The 18,510-nt window shown below is 38.4% G+C and overlaps 1 protein-coding gene across 1 annotated transcript in view; it reads right to left on the bottom strand.

The window, feature by feature from the left end:
- Positions 1–10,717: 10,717 nt before the first annotated feature.
- The window catches only part of LOC140241362 (bis(5'-adenosyl)-triphosphatase-like), a 73,213-nt gene continuing 65,420 nt past the window's right edge, over positions 10,718–18,510 (bottom strand). Inside the window, exon 5 of the mRNA XM_072321098.1 lies at positions 10,718–10,881. Coding sequence (XP_072177199.1) covers positions 10,735–10,881 — 147 coding nt within the window. The 3' untranslated portion in view covers positions 10,718–10,734. The remainder of the gene's footprint in view (positions 10,882–18,510) is intronic.

Here is an 18,510-nt window from a genome sequence, read left to right as displayed (position 1 = left end):
TGCCATTTCAAAAACAATTTTGATTCTCAAAAATTACCAGAAACTCGAAATATCACTGAAGGAGATTAATACCCCCACTCCAGCAGCTCAGACTCCTATGAAAAAAACATGGAAACGAGGTTTGTCGCGTACAAACACAAAGAGCATTTCGCACAAATACATCTATAGATCTTCATTACACACTACATTTGACGTTGATAGTTTAATTGCTTCAGTTCGATAAAAAAATGTCTGATTACCATGGCAATAAAAAGAAGCCTATTTCACACACATCAACAATGCTGCATTCATGAATTTTAAGCATGACACTGTATTACCAAAAAATGATTCAAGGTATATACAGTCAAATGATACAAAGTAATCCACTACAACCAAGAATCAGGTTGATTATTCATCAAATCTACATGGCATTATTATATTTCTGTGGCAACTGCTTAATACATGATTGGTAATTATATAAATCTATTGGAATAAAGATGGATACAGTACATGCTGTACAGTATAGAAGTTGTTTCACATTTACGAAGTCACGTTTGAAAAAAGAAAAACTCCTTTTAAACCAGGCATCCATTATGATCCATATTATCTCCAAGGTTAATACATTATGATATCTGTCTTTAACAGCCCCCCTGTGACTATTACAGTATGATAAATTGAATTCTTAGTTGAGTTTGGATTTTACTTTCTCTTTTCATTTCTCTTCTCTTTTTCCAGGGTTTGTCTCCTAGGAAAGCAATCTCATGCTTATCAACTTCCCCACAGGGCTGATGGCTTTAGCCCCCACTAAAGGGCTCCACAACGAAGATTGCAGCACCCCACGTAAGGGCACTTCTGGTGCTGAATGTGGACTTGGACTGGGAACCTTATAAATGAGAGTCTGGAGTCTTAACCACTAAGCCCCAACAGATTATTAGATACACACAAAAATATTCATGAGTAAGCCCTGCCTTATTCTATATGTTGCTACACCCGACAACTGTAACACTGTATGACATGTCTGTGCTACTTTAAAGCACAGCTGTCTCGCGAGGTTTCACACGGCAGACACATACATCAAATGTATCAATTTTCAAAGCCAGGAAAATGCATGGATTCTTCTTTGCCGAAGAAAACGCATTTATTAAAGCTGGCAGAAGACTCACAAAAAGTCTTTTGCCATCACTTAAATCTCTTGAGGATTATCTCTCCTCAGCTTGTTGTGGTTTTATTTTTTGTTTTCTTCTTTTGCACAAGACACATCTGCTTCCTATAAAAAGTATACATATATATTTAAAAAGAAAGAAAGAAAACACAAGTATAAATATCTGTTTTAGCTCCTTGGTGACAGCAAGATTGAAGACGTGGCTGCATCCAACCATCCACTTTCATTACTGAGGTGCGACGTTCTAAAATGCATGAGCTTGAGGAATTGACATCAATGGTTTGGGAGCAGATAAAAGCACCCCATTAATGGGGAACTGAATCAATGTTGCTCTTGTTTTTCTTTTTTTATGCAAAAGATGCCACTATCATGTCATCAAAAAATAACACATGGGCAGTCACAGTGGAATTCAAGTATTTAAGGAATATAAGTTCACTACAATACATATTAAAGATTATATATAATATTTTAATATACTCAACATGAACCTGAAGCTATGAACCTAAAAGTTTAGAGCAAAACAAACAAACAAAAACCCAACAACAACAAACAAACACACACAAAAACCATGCAATGGATTATTTGCCACAAAAAATCATATGTTTGATTTGATACTGTCAGATTTTCCCTTTTTTCGTAATTGAAAGAAATGCAACTGTTACAAAAACATTATACAAGAAAATACACCTCTCCTTGGATCTTTATTCACTAGATATTACAGCCCCCAAAAGACCACATAGATGAAAGAAAACATTACATTTTTACATTCCGGGATTTGTTCTTATGCTGGTAGAGCCAAATATCAATGTATTCATATATACATTTCATTCCTGGGGTGGCAAGACTTCATATCTCAAACTCATGAATTTTCAGGAGAGTGAAGGAAAAAATTGCAACATTTTTGCAAAATAACAATACATCAGTATTTAATCTGTTTTAAAACTCAAATAAGTTTTTATGATATTCAGAATTGAGTTAGGAGGCTCCTTGATATACGCCAATTGGGATAAAAGGTCTTGCCACCCCAGGGATCACATGAAACATATATATATATATATATATATATATATATATATATATATGTATTTTTTTTGGGGGGGGGGAGGGGGGTAGATGGAGAGCTTTCAAAATGCGAGACATGATTTATGTGGAAGAAGGTCTTGAGTAGTAAGATGACATTGGCTTTATAGAGGCCAATTTGAGAGTCAAGGATCAGAAGCATTATTGGCACGGGTGACTCTTATGAAATTGACGAAACGGGAAGAGCTGGGATAAGGGGGGAGGGGTGGGGATGGGAGAAGAGGAAGAGGGCCCTGCGGCGCTGTTTGTTATTGAGATTTGCCGATATCACAGGCATAAATCATCTCTTCCGAGTGATATCATACACTTTGCCGTATTCGCTTGCATGTCTCGGGAATGACGACCGTCGGCAAATGGAATGTTGAATTCAAGAAGCACTCTAGAAACCTGAATTACAGCATACAATGTACTTGTTACTGACTTTAACAAATAAAACATTCATGCTCATTGGAACCAACATTCTATACTTTTTATCATTTCATTATAAAGAATAAGAGGCAATTTTCAAGCATGGATTATGCAAGCAGATCTAGAAGAAAATCATCTTGGATTGCATAATCTGTTAACAACTGGTGCAGTGTGGACATTTATTTGAGTGCAGTCTTTATACACAGGCACAGTGATGTGGAAGAAGCTGAAAAATGCACATTGGGCAAAATCGTGGCCACAGCATTTGTCCTCTAATATACTCCAAGTGATTCGTCTCTGCATGAGCAAAACTTTACGTCACGAAGACATGTGGCCCAATTACCCTGGAGGTAGGGTGCGCCCCCATTTTCTTCTCATGTCTTGAGGGCAACATTACAACTTCCCTTGCCATATTTCGCTTCTCAGCTAGTATGATTGGAATTTGATGAAAACTGAGCGTGTATCGAAAGATGAATGCATTGCATCTTTGCTGTTGTTGTTGTTGCTCTTGTCAGGACTAAGCCTCTTTTTTTTTTTTTCCAGAACAGTTCAAAGCACTTCGAGAAATGCTGACTGATGAAGACATTGCAAACAATCGACGTACTAACATTCTTGTCGGCCAAATGTATGTAAGAATGCGGGCGTTTTGTTGTTCTGATGCAAGACAAGGTCACATGAACCACAACATCACATTTATGCATGTAACAAAGTCATATGGTGGTCCCTGCACATTCCAGATGATCATTCATGTCAATCATTCTGTCAAAGAACTCTTATGTCGGCTTTCAGGTTGAGTGGATTTTCATGACATTAAGAGGAACGTAAAGATAATATTGGATGGCATGCCTTCTACGGAGATTATGTTATGAATGTCTGAATTTTCTATGTCACATAAATCAACTTTGCCGCTCTAAAGCATACTCCCTGTATTTATCTTTCTTTCTCCTATGTTGCATGAAAAAGTTTTATGTCTTCATGCATCCACGTACTCGCACACTCCTTGCTCAAAAAACAATTGTTTTTACTGGACCTAAATTTTGGAATGATCTTCCCGCCGATTTAATGAATTGTTCTAATATGTTTACATTTAAGCAAAAATTGAAATTAATGTTAATAAATGAATATAACCAGCCTGATTAGAATTTTTTTAATGTGTTATATGCGCAGTATCCTCGTTTAATGTATATTTCTGGTTTATGCTTCCATTATATAATCACTGCATCCGTACCTGTATTAACATTTCGAACTCATTATGAAGTTGATTATAGATAATGTGCACGCATATACTTGTGTATCTATATCCCATATTTCCACTCACTTCTTATTCTTTGGATTTTTTTTTCACTTTTTCTTTTTCTTTTTCTTCTCTTTTATTTCTTTTTCCCTTTGTACCTTGATATTTTAGCTTTCATTTCGTCATTATTACTTTGTGTCCTATCTCCATTAATTGCATAGTAAATTTACACCGGTATTTTTTCATGGAACCTGCGTTTACAAGCTTTGCTTTTGCGGTTCCATCATATTTCACAAGTTACAGAGAATTGTCTTATGTACATTATGTATGCTGATACACTTTCTGTTCATGACCTGACTTATAAATATTGTGTATTTTGCTTGGTTTGTATTCTTTTTTTTTTTTTTTTTATGTATTTTGATGTCAAGTGAAATATGAAAATAAACGTGCTGGAACTGTTCACTGTGTCTCGAGTGCAAGACCAGTGCAGTTTCAGTTATTCAATTCAATCCAGGAGAGAGAAATAAAAAATATGTATTGCATACTATTCAAGTTATCTACACTCTATCTACATCTATACAAGATTAATATACTCTTTGTCATAATTCTTCTCTCTTCATCTATCTCTCTCTATTTCATATATATATATACATAGTTACACAGATATCTACTTTTTTTTTGCTCTTAACATTTTCCATTGCAGTCTACCTAGGCACATGACCATAAAGCCAGTTTTGTATGAAAATAATAGATTATACTTCTAAATAATTACATTTCTTCCTTTATTCAAAGTTCATAAATCAAACCATCCTTGCAGCCTATTGCTTCTATGAATTACTTCCAGACAACTGGGGGTGTTTCACAAAGAATTGAAGTCAAACTGAAAAGTCAAGGTTGCCTCAGATTTAGGGTACGCTATGTGTGTCATCAGTAATATTCTAACTTCCTAATGAAAGTAACATTTCAGGAGACTTTTTTATGCCTCCGCCACGAAGTGGTGCCGGAGGCATTATGTTTTCGGGTTGTCCGTCCGTCCGTCCGTCCGTCCTTCCGTCCGTCCGTAATGAATTTTGTGGACAGGGTAACTACCAAAACCTTTTGAGGTATCCTAATGAAACTTGGCATGTATGTGTATTAGGGGGTGAAGTTGTGCCTATCAACTTTTGGGTGCACATGCTCAAGGTCAAAGGTCAAAAGGTCAAGGTCAAATGCTTAAAATTTTACTATTTCCGCCATATCTATGCCATGCCTGAAGATATTTTCTTGAAACTTAGTGTATACATGTATTACTCGATCAAGATTCTCTAGTGAAAGTTTGGGATCATGCGGTCAAAGGTCAAAGGTCAAAAGGTCAAGTAAAAAATGTGAAATTTAACTTTTTTCTCCCTATCTTGGAAATAGTTCAAGGTATCTTCATGGAACATAGTATATATGCATGTACTGACTGGCAGGGATTAGCTAGGGAATTTGGGGTTCATGGGGTCAAAGGTCAGGGGTCAAAGGTCAAGGGCAACACTTCAAAATTTTACTATTTCCCTCATATTTGTGCAATGCCAGCAGGATTTTTTTTTTAAACTTGGTGTATGCATTTTTAACCTGATCGTGATTCTCTAGAAAGTTTTCTTTTTGTTTTTGTTTTTTGTTTTTTGTCAAAAAGGTCAAAGATCAAGTGAAAGTGCCGAACTTACTTCTTCCTCCATATCTCAGAAGTGGCTCAAGTTATCATGAAACTTAGTACATATTTATGCATGTTCTGCCTGACAGTAATTCTCTTATGAGTTTTAGGGTCAATGGCCAGATGAAAATGGTAACAATTTACTATTCAATACAGAAATTGCATTTTTTCTCCATACCTTGAAACTTACTCAAGGCATAAACTTATGAAAGGGTCAAAGTCAAGTTAAAGGTAGGGAATCCCATTTGCATGCCTTAAATGAAGAGTTGTATAAATACAGTGGTATGTTGAAGAGAGTATCATTTTAGAAACTCCCATAAAGTATTGAAAGTGGAAGGTAACATTTAGTACAGTTTATTGACCGTTAGATTTTGAATTGAATTTTTTTCGGGGCTCACCGTAAATTCCAGTACATTACTAGGCTACCTTTGCAGACCCATGCACTGCATGTGTGTCCATCATGTATATTTTGTGAAGAAAGTTCATTCAAACTTACAAACATTTCCATATACATTCTTGCCACACACTCTATATGTTATTACATCAGCTCTTATACTTTTAGATTTGAGTTTATATAGATATGTAATACAGAAGACTGCAACAAAAAGGCTTAACTGTGGCTGATACACAGAACTACTGAGTAGTTGAGTTTTGTGCATTATTCAAATTGTAGATAACTGTTGACTTCCAAATTTCTCAGCAGTGGCCTAAACAATTCCCCTGAAGTTCATATTTAATGTTTTGCTGCATTTTGGGAGGTCTGTAAAAGGTATCCCCTACCTTTAAAGTCCTTCAATCCCCAAATACGTGCTCTCCTATTCGTCCAATTAAACCTATGTCAAGGAAGGTGAACATTCAACACTTTTGTGACAAACATGTCATTTTGATATTTTGCCAGTTTTGTGAAAATGTAATCACACATTGTCCACATGTACTATAGACCTATTAGGAGAATCATGCATTATGGCGGAGGCATACCAGTCGCCATAGCGACATTTCTAGTTTTTTTATGCAGCCATTAGGCCCCCCACTATATAAAATGAAACTAGGGACAAAAGAATATTTCTGTAAACTTTTACAAGAATGGGAAGTGAATTCTGAGAACATTATATAAAATTGAACAGGAAAACCAATGGTATACCATAATTTTAAGTTGATCTTAATAGTAGTATACTGGGTGACATTTGAGGGTGGATTTCAGGACAGAATTCAGGAGCAGAAAACCAGATTAAGATAAAATCAAATCGAGAGAGACAGCTCCTGAATCGTGGCCTCTGATTGGTCAATTAGCCGAAACCACGCCCATCACACAATGAGTCGTCCACCTGCTCCTGAAAGCGGGGTAGGCTGGTGGGGCAAGGAGCAGCAAATTAGGATGATGTAATAATCCGTCACCACGATGCAATCTTCGGGTTAAAGATGGTCATGGTGAGATGTTCTTGATCGTCATTATTGTTGATTGTTCAAAAAATGCATTCTTTCGAATCTTTTGTGAAATTCAGTCGTCCTTAACTATTCAACATATACTAGGCAGCTTATGATAGTGGGCAAACAAAATGACATAGAGAACCAAGGAAGTCTTTGATATCAATCACATAAAGATGATACCACTGTAGCATAAATATGATATCCACATGATTATCATAAAAGTATAATCAAAAGAATGGCACCAGTAACATAATGCTCTGTGTCCAGTGTTATGTCCAAAAAATTAATTTCCTTCTGTGGACTCCCGTGGATCCCTTACCATCACCAGAAGATTTTACAACACATACGGGAAAAAAATGTGGGTGATATGGACAGATAGGACCAGATGCGGATACCTGCGTCCATTAGCAGATAATCTTACAAATTGACATGTAATTTGTTCTTTCGACTTAATAATTTCCCGATACTTCTGAACACTTGCAGACAGCTGCGAATATTTATGGAGAGTTGGGGATATATTTTTGGATAGAGAATACGGATAGTTACAGATTGCTAGTCATGGCCCCAAAGTTTCCTCCCAAGAAGCAAGGTGGTAGAGCCAGGGGACGGCTGAAGTGGGCAATAAGGCAACAGTCCCCCACAGATGAGGCAGAGACGCTGGAAGAATCCCCAAGAATTGATGGAGGCCCAAGCAAATTAGGCAGGTACAGCAGGCAAAAACAAACATGTCACAGTAAGCTCACATGCTTGTGATATAGCTTTTTGATGTAAAGTTTCTTCGTGACTTTTATTTCAAGTTTAAATTTCATGCCCAGTTCCAATTATTTTTCTCGTATTCATCTCACTGATCTTTTTTTTTGTTCCCGTCATCTCACAGACGAGCCAGATGCCCAAGCGAAGGCCCAGAAGGTGACCCAAGAGGAGGCCCACAAAGAAGGGAAGGATGCTCCACAAGAGGAGATGCAGAAGGTGGTCCAGGATGTTCAAACGGAAAACATCAAAGGACGCAATTGTCCAAAGCATCTGTATGTAACTGTCCATAAATGTCTGTAAGTGGGTGTAAGAGTTGTGATATATTAACTTGTGGTTAGTTTTGGATACTTATGGTGGACACAAATGACTGTCCCCCTCCCTCATCAAGCTCCGTACAATGGGACAGCACCCTTCTGTGCATTTCAAAATCAATTTGAGGGCTACATACAGCGGATGGAGCGAGGAGGAGAGGAGATTGAGGTTGCTGGCCGCTCTGCAAGGGGAGGCAGCTGCCTATATTTTCCAGCTGCCGGACTTTGCCGATTTGTTGTTCGGTCAGCTACTCGGAAACCTCGAACGGTGGTTTGGGGATCGCAGAAAGGCAAACACTAATCTCGCCCAGCTCGAGTCCAGGACACTTGCAAGAACAGAGGACATCGAGGAATATGTGGCGGACATAAGAACGTTAACAACAAAGGGATACCAAATGGCCGACGCGACGACGAGGGAGGTCATCGCCATCCACCATTTTGTCAGGGGTCTTGGCGACCAACAGTTGGCCATGACTGTTGGCATGAAAGAACCAGCAACGGTGGAGGAAGCCCGGGACTTGGTGGAAACATACCTCAGGAGGAAAATGGCTCTCCTCGGGTGAGACAGGTGTTGTCAACGACCACAGATGATGTCGTGACAGAATCACGGCTCTAGGAATTTGAAGATAAATGACATCAGCAGCTCGACGTAATGGCAAATCGATTACAACATAGTTTGCAACTCGCTCAGCAGCCAGCCTGGTGGGGGTATGGAGGATACGGACGCGGTCGTGGGCGTGGGCGTGGTCGTGGTCATGGCTATGGACGGGGCGATGGCCCACGTAAATGCTACAACTGCGGTTAGGTGGGACATTTCTGGCGTGAATGTCCAAATGAGCAGCCCAATTCTCATCGGCAAACAGCTCCCCAGCAGGAAAACTAACGGGGACCGGGTCATCCGGCCAGACGCTGGTCCATATCCATGTGCGTCACAACAATGGTGACAATGGAATATCAGTGTTCATTCCTGGAAAAGTGGAAGGAGTTGAGGCTAAGTTGTTGGTAGACTCCGGGGCTGCAGTTACCCTAGTGTCATCTAAAATGCTAAACAAAATACCTCACAGAAATAAACTAATGCAAAATCAGTGCGATAACATTGTCCTCAAAACTGCCGATAATGGGGAACTTCACATTGACTGCCTTATTTCATTCGAATTTGAAATAAACGGATCAATCTATACGTGGAACGCATTTGCTGCATCAATCACAGATGATGTATTGATCAGATACGATTTTTTGTACCATTTCAATTGCGTTTTGGAAGCAAGGAGGGACCTGACGATCAATGGACGCTTTGTTGAGTGCGAATTTGTGGGAGAAATTCCACCCATTTCTCGAGTGCAATTGACGCATGACACAACTGTCTCAGCTCGCTCTGAAATAATTGCAAAGGGTCAAATTGAGGATTGCCATTACATCGGAGATGACTTTAGAGTTTTATGAGAAATGAATCGCTTTTGGTCGGTGCTGTAGTAGTACAAAGCGCTCAAGCCACTGCTGGCCTACCTGTATGAATATTGAACACATCATCTGAGGAAAGAACATTACATGCAAACACAGCCGTTGGAATCACGCAGGAGAAAATGGAAATCACACTGGTTGATGAAAAAGAGAATAACTGTAACCCTGGAGCGTGTCATGCCTCAACATGTAAAAGGGTATGTAATACACATGTTCATGAAAATTCGACTCCTTCCACTGATGAACAAAATGTCACTGCAGAGGAAATGCACCCCCTGTTACATAAACTATATGAAAGGAGCAGCAAAGGTCTTAACAAGGATCAAAGCAAACTACTCTGCAACCTACTCGTTAAACATCAAGCTAATTTTGCATACTCATCGTCCGAGTTAGACCGTACATCCGTTCTGCAGCATGAAATAAGAACGGAACAGGCAAAGCCGATTCGACAACCCGCTCGACGTCCACCCCGCTCATTCGAGGGAGAGGAGGAGAAGATTTTGGAGGAACAGTTAAGAACTGGGATTATCCGACCATCTTCATCTCCACCCATGGGCTTCCCCCCTCGTATACGTGAAAAAGAAGGATGGAATGATACGCCCATGTGTCGATTATCGCAAATTGAATGATGATACATTTTTGCCTATCTCTGGGCATAACAGTATCATCTTTATGTGATTGATATCAGAGACTTGCCTGGGTTCTTTATTTCATTTTGTTTGTCCAACTATCATAAGCTGCATGTATAGTATACATTGTACATTGAAAAGTTAAAATGATGAAGTGTCACTAATGATTCAAAACAATGCATTTTATGAATGATCAACAATAATGACAACCAAGAACATCTTACCGTGACTGTCTTCAACCTGAATTCAAGCTAGATTTTCACATCATCCCAAACTGCTGATCCTTGCTCTTTGCCCTGCCAGCCTGCCCTGCTTTCAGGAGCATGTGGATGACTCACTGCACGGTGGGTGGTGTGGTTTTGGCTAATTGACCAGTCAGAGGCCAGGATTCAGGAGCTGTCATGCTTGATTGTGCAATCATGGTTTTCTGAATTCCTAAATTCTGCCCCAAAATCCGCCCTCAAATGTAACAAAGAATACTACTCTTAACTTTTAAGATCTGACTTAAATTCTTTGTGAGATACCCCGCTGGATTTGATTTCAGGTCACTTGAAGTCACCACATGTCACTGTTTGAAAGTATTATGGGGAGGTTGCATCAAGAAGGGTCAAGGGTCAAAGGCTCTGGGTCAAATCGATATCTGTGGTGTGGTGAGCAGGGAACAGCTTTCGGAGCATGCTGGCCTCCTTCACTAGCTCATCTTCCAGCCGCCAGCTGTGGCTCTCACTGCTATCAAAGTTGACATGATCATGGTGCTCCACCTGTGGGGTAGTTGAAAGGGAGTGAATGAGAGAAATAGATAGAGAAATAGATAAATAGATAGATGAATAGATAGATAGATAGATAGATAGATAGATAGATAGATAGACAAATAGATAGAGAGAGATACAGATAAAAATATATAGAGAAAGTGAGGGACAAGAGAGAGATATAAATAGAGGGAGAAAGAGATATAGAAATAGAGAGAGGGGAGGAAAAGTAGTAGGAGAGAGAGAAAGAAGGGGAGATGAGGGAGTGAAGTCAGTTAGCAAACAGTTCAAACATTTACAGGTTGAATAAAAGTGAAGCCAAAATTCAATCAAACACAGCAAAAAGGAGTCAAAACATGGAAAAAAAAGAGTCAAAATTCATAATCATCCAGAATCCCCTGTGGAATTCATGAAAGAAGTTGACAGTCAGACATCGAGGGATTCAAATTCAAAATTATCTACTGGTACTAAGCAGCCAACCGCTAAGGATACCTAAAGACAGCTAAAACGGTTTCAGATGTGGAATAAAATGGGAATATCTAGGACCCTAGATGTGGAATATAAAGCAAATAATCAACTTTTAGATTCCGGCAATGAGACAAACTATCACTTCCTCGGCGATCTGAATGCGTACGCTATCTTTCCTCAGCTGCGCTTCGGAAATATAGCTACATCCAGATTGCCTCGGAAGTGATAGTTTGTCCCATGACCTTCACCAATGTTGATTATTTGCTTACCATTACCTCTCTGACATGTATGCCTTTATGTCTAGGAACTGACAAGAGTTTGTCTTATAGGTAATCATTTGCCTGTACACATCTGCATAATTGGCAAAGTGGTAGTGGTGGTGGGGGGGGGGGGGAGGGGAACAAGGGTTACAGTTTTATTATAGTTTCAGATGGGCTTTATTGAAGGATTACATCTTCTTCAATTTGTATATAAGCACCTAAAATGGAAAAGACCGCAACGCCATCAAGGTGCTAAAACCTTTAAGACACAGATCGCTAGTGAAACCGGAAAATTGTTACATGGAAGAAGATGATAATACAAATTGTAAGAGAAAGAAAGACAACCAGACAGAGAGTAATAGAGAGAGAAAAAAGTGACATATAAAGAAAAGATGATGAAGGTATATAGAAATAACGAAAGAGAGATATACGGCGAGAAAAAGAGACAAGACAGAAAGAAAGACAGAAAAATAAAAGGTGTATATGGATAATGGATATGGAAAGAAATAGAATGAGAAAAAGAGAAAAGAGAAAAAGGTATATATAAACAATGAAACAAAGAAACATGAGAAAAAGAGAAAAGAGAGATTAAGAGAGAAAAGAGAGATCAAGAGAGAAAAGAGAGATTAAGAGAGAAAAGGAAGAAAAGTAGAGAGACAGAGACAGACAAACAGAGACTGAGGAGATAAGAGAAAGCAAATGAACACAAGAGATATGGAGAGAGGAAGAGCCAGATAGAGGTATATAAATATATACATCTTCCTTACAGCCCATTTGTAGATGGAAAAAAAAAAACAACAACAGCTCTAGTGCTTCAAAATAGTTATAAAATGTGAGTTATGGATAAAAGCAACCAACATATGAAACTGTCAATCAGTATAATCAATGTTAAGTATTGTCAAACATTAAGTATATAGAATGTGAACAATAGTTTTATTAAAAACTGTTTCTAGAATAAACTGTCACCATGACGGTTTATTGGGAAAATTGGTGAGATCTACCCGTATATGCCACTTTACTGTGAAATTTTTGCATGGTAGGGCATTTTGTGATACATCTGAAGTATACATATACATCAAATGTGATAATTCAAACATTTTTTTTTCCAAATATGATAATTCAAATATTTTTTAAATCACTGTTCCCAATGTCAGTGTCATCTGATACTGCTACAAATACAAAACACCGAAAGCAGCCACCTAGTGGAGGCACAGAGTGAGAGAGAGAGAGAGAGAGAGAGAGAGAACAACAACAACAACATGAGCTAAGTCGCATGTTATGTTGTCAAACGTAATGACAAACTGAGTGTATTAATTTGATAGCTCTTGCCTGCCCCAGTAAAGGAGAATTGATTCGTGTTGAATATTAAATTCACCAAGGCATCTTAGAGCAAAATAACAAGAGACTGCTTAACACTGGAACACTGACTTGCTCCATATGAGAGAGAGAGGGGGGGGGGAGGGTGAAAGAGAGTTTAGACAGTAAGAAAAAGAAAAGGGGGTGAAAACAGAGGGAAAGGGGGAAGGCAAGGGGGAGAAAATTATATAGGTGTGACTCTAACAGGTATGAATCTAGTTCACTCTCAGTACAGTCCCAGCAACGCTTGCTGTTGTAGTCTGCCAAGAGCTTCCTTATTCTCAGTCGGTCATTTGGGTACTGTACAAGCTGAAATTTTCGCGTACAGATATTTTCGCGAATTGCTACTTGGAGGACATTTTCGCGTGTTGTTAATTTCGCGGTTGTGAGGGTCTAACTAAACTTAGTTATTCACGTGTTGTTATTTTCACAGTTCAATGGTGATATTTCGCGAAAATAAAACCACCGCGAAAATTTCAGCTCGTACAGTATTTAGGGGGGCTGGAGTCAAAGCAAAGCCATGATTGGCATCTTTTTTTTACACGAAATTATCTGTTTTTCTTCCATAATTGGCTTTGAAATTCCACAAATGTCAGATATGGTCCATCTTAACATTTTTGAGAGCCACAAGAAATGCTGTTGATAAATAGAGTGAAAGAATGGAAAATCAAGGACTCTGAACGTCAACGCAGTGTCATCTGTATTACCACAGAGATTTGTACACTGTTTGCTTTATGCTTGTGCATGCACTGCATTCACACTGATTCACACTCCAGCTCGATCCAGACATGTACTATACAGGAAAGCTGTTTATTTTCACCCCAGCTATACCGAAAGTGACGTATACCCAAACATGAAAATATAAGCAGACATTGCATTGTGAGGTTTAAGTCTTTGAAATATGAATTATGTGGGCTATCACAAAAAGAAGCAAAAATTTAGCTTAGGCAAGTTAGCTGGTGGTATGAGTGTCATATATTGACACAAGAATTGGGATTTGAATCTAATGTCTCACTCAACGTATGTTAAAGAACAAGTCCACCTTCATATACATATGGATTGAGTGAATGCAACAATATTATTAGAACACATCAGTGAAAGTTTGGGGAATATCCGACAGTCTGTTCAGAAATTGTGAATTTTTTAAGCATCTGCGCAATCACTGCTCAATGAGGAGACTACTACAGTGTATGATGTCACATGCGTACAACGGTAAAAGGAAAATAAAAAGAGAATTTCACAAAACTTTCTTTTTTTAACAAAGTGCACATTTCTTCGACACGTTACTGACATATGTTAAGGGAAATATTATTCCCCATGCCTTCTGAAAGAGAGAAGTCGAGTGTTCTTTTGTTATGTGAGAAAAGTGAAAATATGTTGAATTTTCTTTATACTTTCTTTATATCGTTGTACTCATGTGACATCACAAGCTATAGTAGTCTTCTCATCCAGCCGTGACTGAGCAGAAACTTCAAAAATTCATAACTTTTGAACGGATTGTCCAATTTTCCTCAAACTCTCAGTGATGTGCTCTACTAATATTGCTGCATTCACTCAACCCACATGTCTATGAAGGTGAACTTGTCCTTTAAAATTCATTCTTCTTCTTCCATCTTTATCAAACCATACTGTCAAAGCTTCTTTTCCTCTACATTGACTGATCAAGTGATTCATGTACTACTGCCTACTTATCCATTCTTTCACTGATTTCCATTTTATTTCAAGCCAAACTCTAGGCATAAGATGCATAAGATGTACATTCAAAATGATGGATTACAGGGGTCAAGACCACTAAAAAATGCCTGAAAGTAGCCAGGACAGAAAAATCCTGTTTAAGATTTCCTCACCAGCTTTACAGAATCAAAACCATGTGTAACATAATGGTAAATCATATCAAAACGAGTCAGAGCTATTAAACTATGCCTACAACAGCAAAAATATAAACATTGAAGAAACTCCCCAAGAGAAGAACAAGAGAACAGAATAAATATTGAAAAAGAGCAAGCAATGATGACTGAACAACAGAATTTACACAGAATCTTTGCATGCTACAGGAACTATATTGAAAAATCATCATACCATCTTAAAGGACAAGTTCACCTTCATAGACATGTGGGTTGAGTGAATGCAGCAATATTAGTGGAACAAATACGTGAGAGTTTAAGGAAAATCGGACCATCCGTTCAAAAGTTATGAATTTTTGAAGTTTGCGCTCACTCAAGGCTGGATGAGAAGACTACTATAGCTTGTGATGTCACATGTGTACAACGATATAAAGAAAGAATAAAGAAAATTCAACATATTTTCACTTTTCTCGCATAACAAAAGAACACTTGACTTCTCTCTTTCAGAAGGCAGGGGGGATAATATTACCCTTAACATATGTCAGTAACAAGTCGAAGAAATGTGCACTTTCTTCAAAAAGTGAAGATTTGTGAAATTCTGTTTTTATTTTCTTTATATCGTTGTACGCATATGACATCATGCACTGTAGTAGTCTTCTCATCAAGCAGTGAATGCGCAGATATTTTAAAAATTCATAACTTTTGAACGGATTGTCCGATTTTCCCCAAATTTTCACTGATGTGTTCTACTAATATTGTTGCATTCACTCAATCCACATGTCTATGAAGGTGGACTTGTCCTTTAAAACAACTAGAAAACCTGATCAACAAAACAAAGTGTTACTTGTTACAATAGCTGCATTAACAAGGTTACAGATACCCTATTCATTCCTTCTGTCTAACATCTCCTCAGACAAAATGAAATGACAATACCCCAACCTTGCAAAACAGCTATTGAAAATAAAATTTTCCCTGAAAAAAAACACACAACACAACACAAAAACATAAATTATTTGATCTTTGTCAGACATGTGACACTGAAGCACTCCAGCACTGATGTGGAAAACGTCATGTTTGCATCTGTATTTCAATCAGAACACTGATTTCTGGGGCTTGTTGAACCATAACATTTCAGTCTTCTTTCCAAGCATTGGGCTAGATTTACTCCTTTAAAAGTACATGTTTCATCTTTGACTGAAAATAAGGCTATGCCATGACCCATCCCCCTAAGAAAAGAAAGAAGAAACAAATATTTAGATAGATACCACATATTACAGTCTCTGACATGAAAAATATTATTGAGTTAATAAAAAGGGGAGATAATTTAGTACGGGGTTATAATCTAGTGCCTGGCAGCTGAGACTACAAATTTTTGCTGAAAATAGCACGCAGAATTTGCCAAACCTACATGAGAATAGGGGCATATGAGGGAGAAGGAGTGAAGAAGCGTGGGCGGGAACTCAGCAGACCCAACCGATCCCTCGCAGCCACTTAATCACAATACTTGGTCAGCTTTACTGTTTGTTTTCAGCTCGGGAACGGCTGCTACAGAAGCAGAAGTGCTGCACGGCCCACAATTTGAATGAAGGGTTCCACTTGATCTTTGAGGAAACTGAGTTTGATCACACCTCATTGCTAAACGGCATTACGGACATAATCTTTGACGATGCTGCGGTCAGATTCCGCTGTCTGACAATAGGAGACACAGACTGGTGAAATGACAGCAATCTTCATCAGATTATCACCAGATTCTTTTCATAACGTGCCATCTCGATGCCCACAGTTGACTTTGTTATTTCAAGGACTACGAAACCACCCCCCATTATTTATGTCATGGGCGTAGAGTAACAAGTTAGCACTGTGCTTTATCATACCGACTGTCATTACCCTAATTCAAGGTTAGTCGACCACAGACAGAAAGACAAAAAAGATGATCTGCGAAAGAAAGAGAGACTTCCCTAGCTGATGAAAGAATGGAGCCATGCATGCTGACTGCACGCTCACTCATCTGCTGCACAAAAGTAGAGATCAGACCTTATTTCAGAAAATCAAACGCAAGTCTCTGAAAACTCAATTATGACTGGCTGACACCTGACATAAGTTTGATTTTTCTGACTTATGTTTGATTGCATGTTTTATGCTACAGGGTACGCAGGTTTTTTGCACATATGCACAATGACAGGTATCTGCTTACAGATCAACGACCTGATCTGACGCATCGGGAAATGAGACACAAAATGTACTCTTCCTCTTTCACTGTCAGCAACAATCGGCAGCGCTCATGCATCATGAGAACACATTCCCTTTACACAGGTATCGTCTAAATGATGTCTTGTGGGTGAGAAAACATGCAGAATATTCCACTATCCAAAGGGCTTTAAAAAGGTACGAAAGTTTTCAGTCCCTGGATGAAGTCAAGGGACTCTAAACTTCACGCATTGGTGTTAAAAAAACACACAAAAAAACGTGAAATCGAAATATTCTCCAAAGTCAGCATCCATCAAACACACAATATAAGTCAGTCAAAGTAGGCCCTATTGTGAAAACACATACCTCTAACCTAACAGCACAGCTTTTGCACTGTGTGTGTTCATAGTGTATACCTAACATGTTATATGCTGCAAATTTTCTAGCGTGATTTTGAACATGGAAAGGACACTGAAATAAAAAAAAAAAAATGCTCTAGCATTCAGTATGTTTGTCAACTGTTAAAGAAATGTGTTCTCCCATGAAAAAAAAAAAATAAAAAATCCTAAATATTCTGCCCATGGCAAAACATAATAAGTGGTCCAGTATCACATGGTTTTGTTTTAAATCCAATTGCTGGCTAGTATTTGACTAACTCATAAAGTACGGTTGTTGCTATTACATAAATGGAACTGTCATGTTTGATACACATGCGTACATACGCAACTAGAAAAAACACATACAAGAGCCATGCAGTTATAATACATGCTGTAATGCTCCTGGGGTGTTTTTTCACCAAAGAGCAAGACAAATCAGAACAATGCCATATCGTAAGATAATACACACTTGATGCACATGAGCAAGAATACTGATGTGATTGAATTTGAGGGTATGAAATCAAATCAGTCTCGTCATATTTTGGCCTGGTAATGGATCCCTTGGTGGCAGTTGCTCTCGTTTCCAAATCATTGCTGGGATTTCCAAAGCAGAGGGGAGAGATGCTGACATCTTGTCCGAATGAGGACTCATCACAAAAACATGTCACAACATTTGATTTATGCATACAATGTGATGTGGCAAAGACATTATGAGGGCTCAGTATCGTCAATGCTCTTAAGTTTGGCTCGACTTCTGTGGTGTGTTTCCAAATGGCCAAAAAAAAAAAAATGTTTTCGCTTCTATTATCATTATTTGATTTATATATAAACTATTCTGATCAGTTTTAGAGAATCTTATCATTCATATGCTTTTTCTCTCCCTCTCACTGACGAAACACACACACACAAAAAAGGAGAAAACTGCAGAGTATATCATTCCACACAAAAGCTGTGTAGAAAACTCCATGGCAGGTCAATCATACACACAACTCAAAATGCATAGTTTGTGAAAGAGCTGCATTCTACGTAACAATGCACACACCACTCTCATAAATCTGATGAGCATACATGTAGAGTTTGTCGGAGAATATAATCAGTGTGAGTGTCATATAGTCAGCGAAGTAAATATAATCTCCACATTTTTAAACT

Source organism: Diadema setosum, chromosome 2 (genome assembly GCF_964275005.1).
Source record: "Diadema setosum chromosome 2, eeDiaSeto1, whole genome shotgun sequence".
In the NCBI taxonomy this organism is placed as follows: domain Eukaryota; kingdom Metazoa; phylum Echinodermata; class Echinoidea; order Diadematoida; family Diadematidae; genus Diadema; species Diadema setosum.
This window is presented reverse-complemented; position numbering and strand designations above follow the sequence as displayed.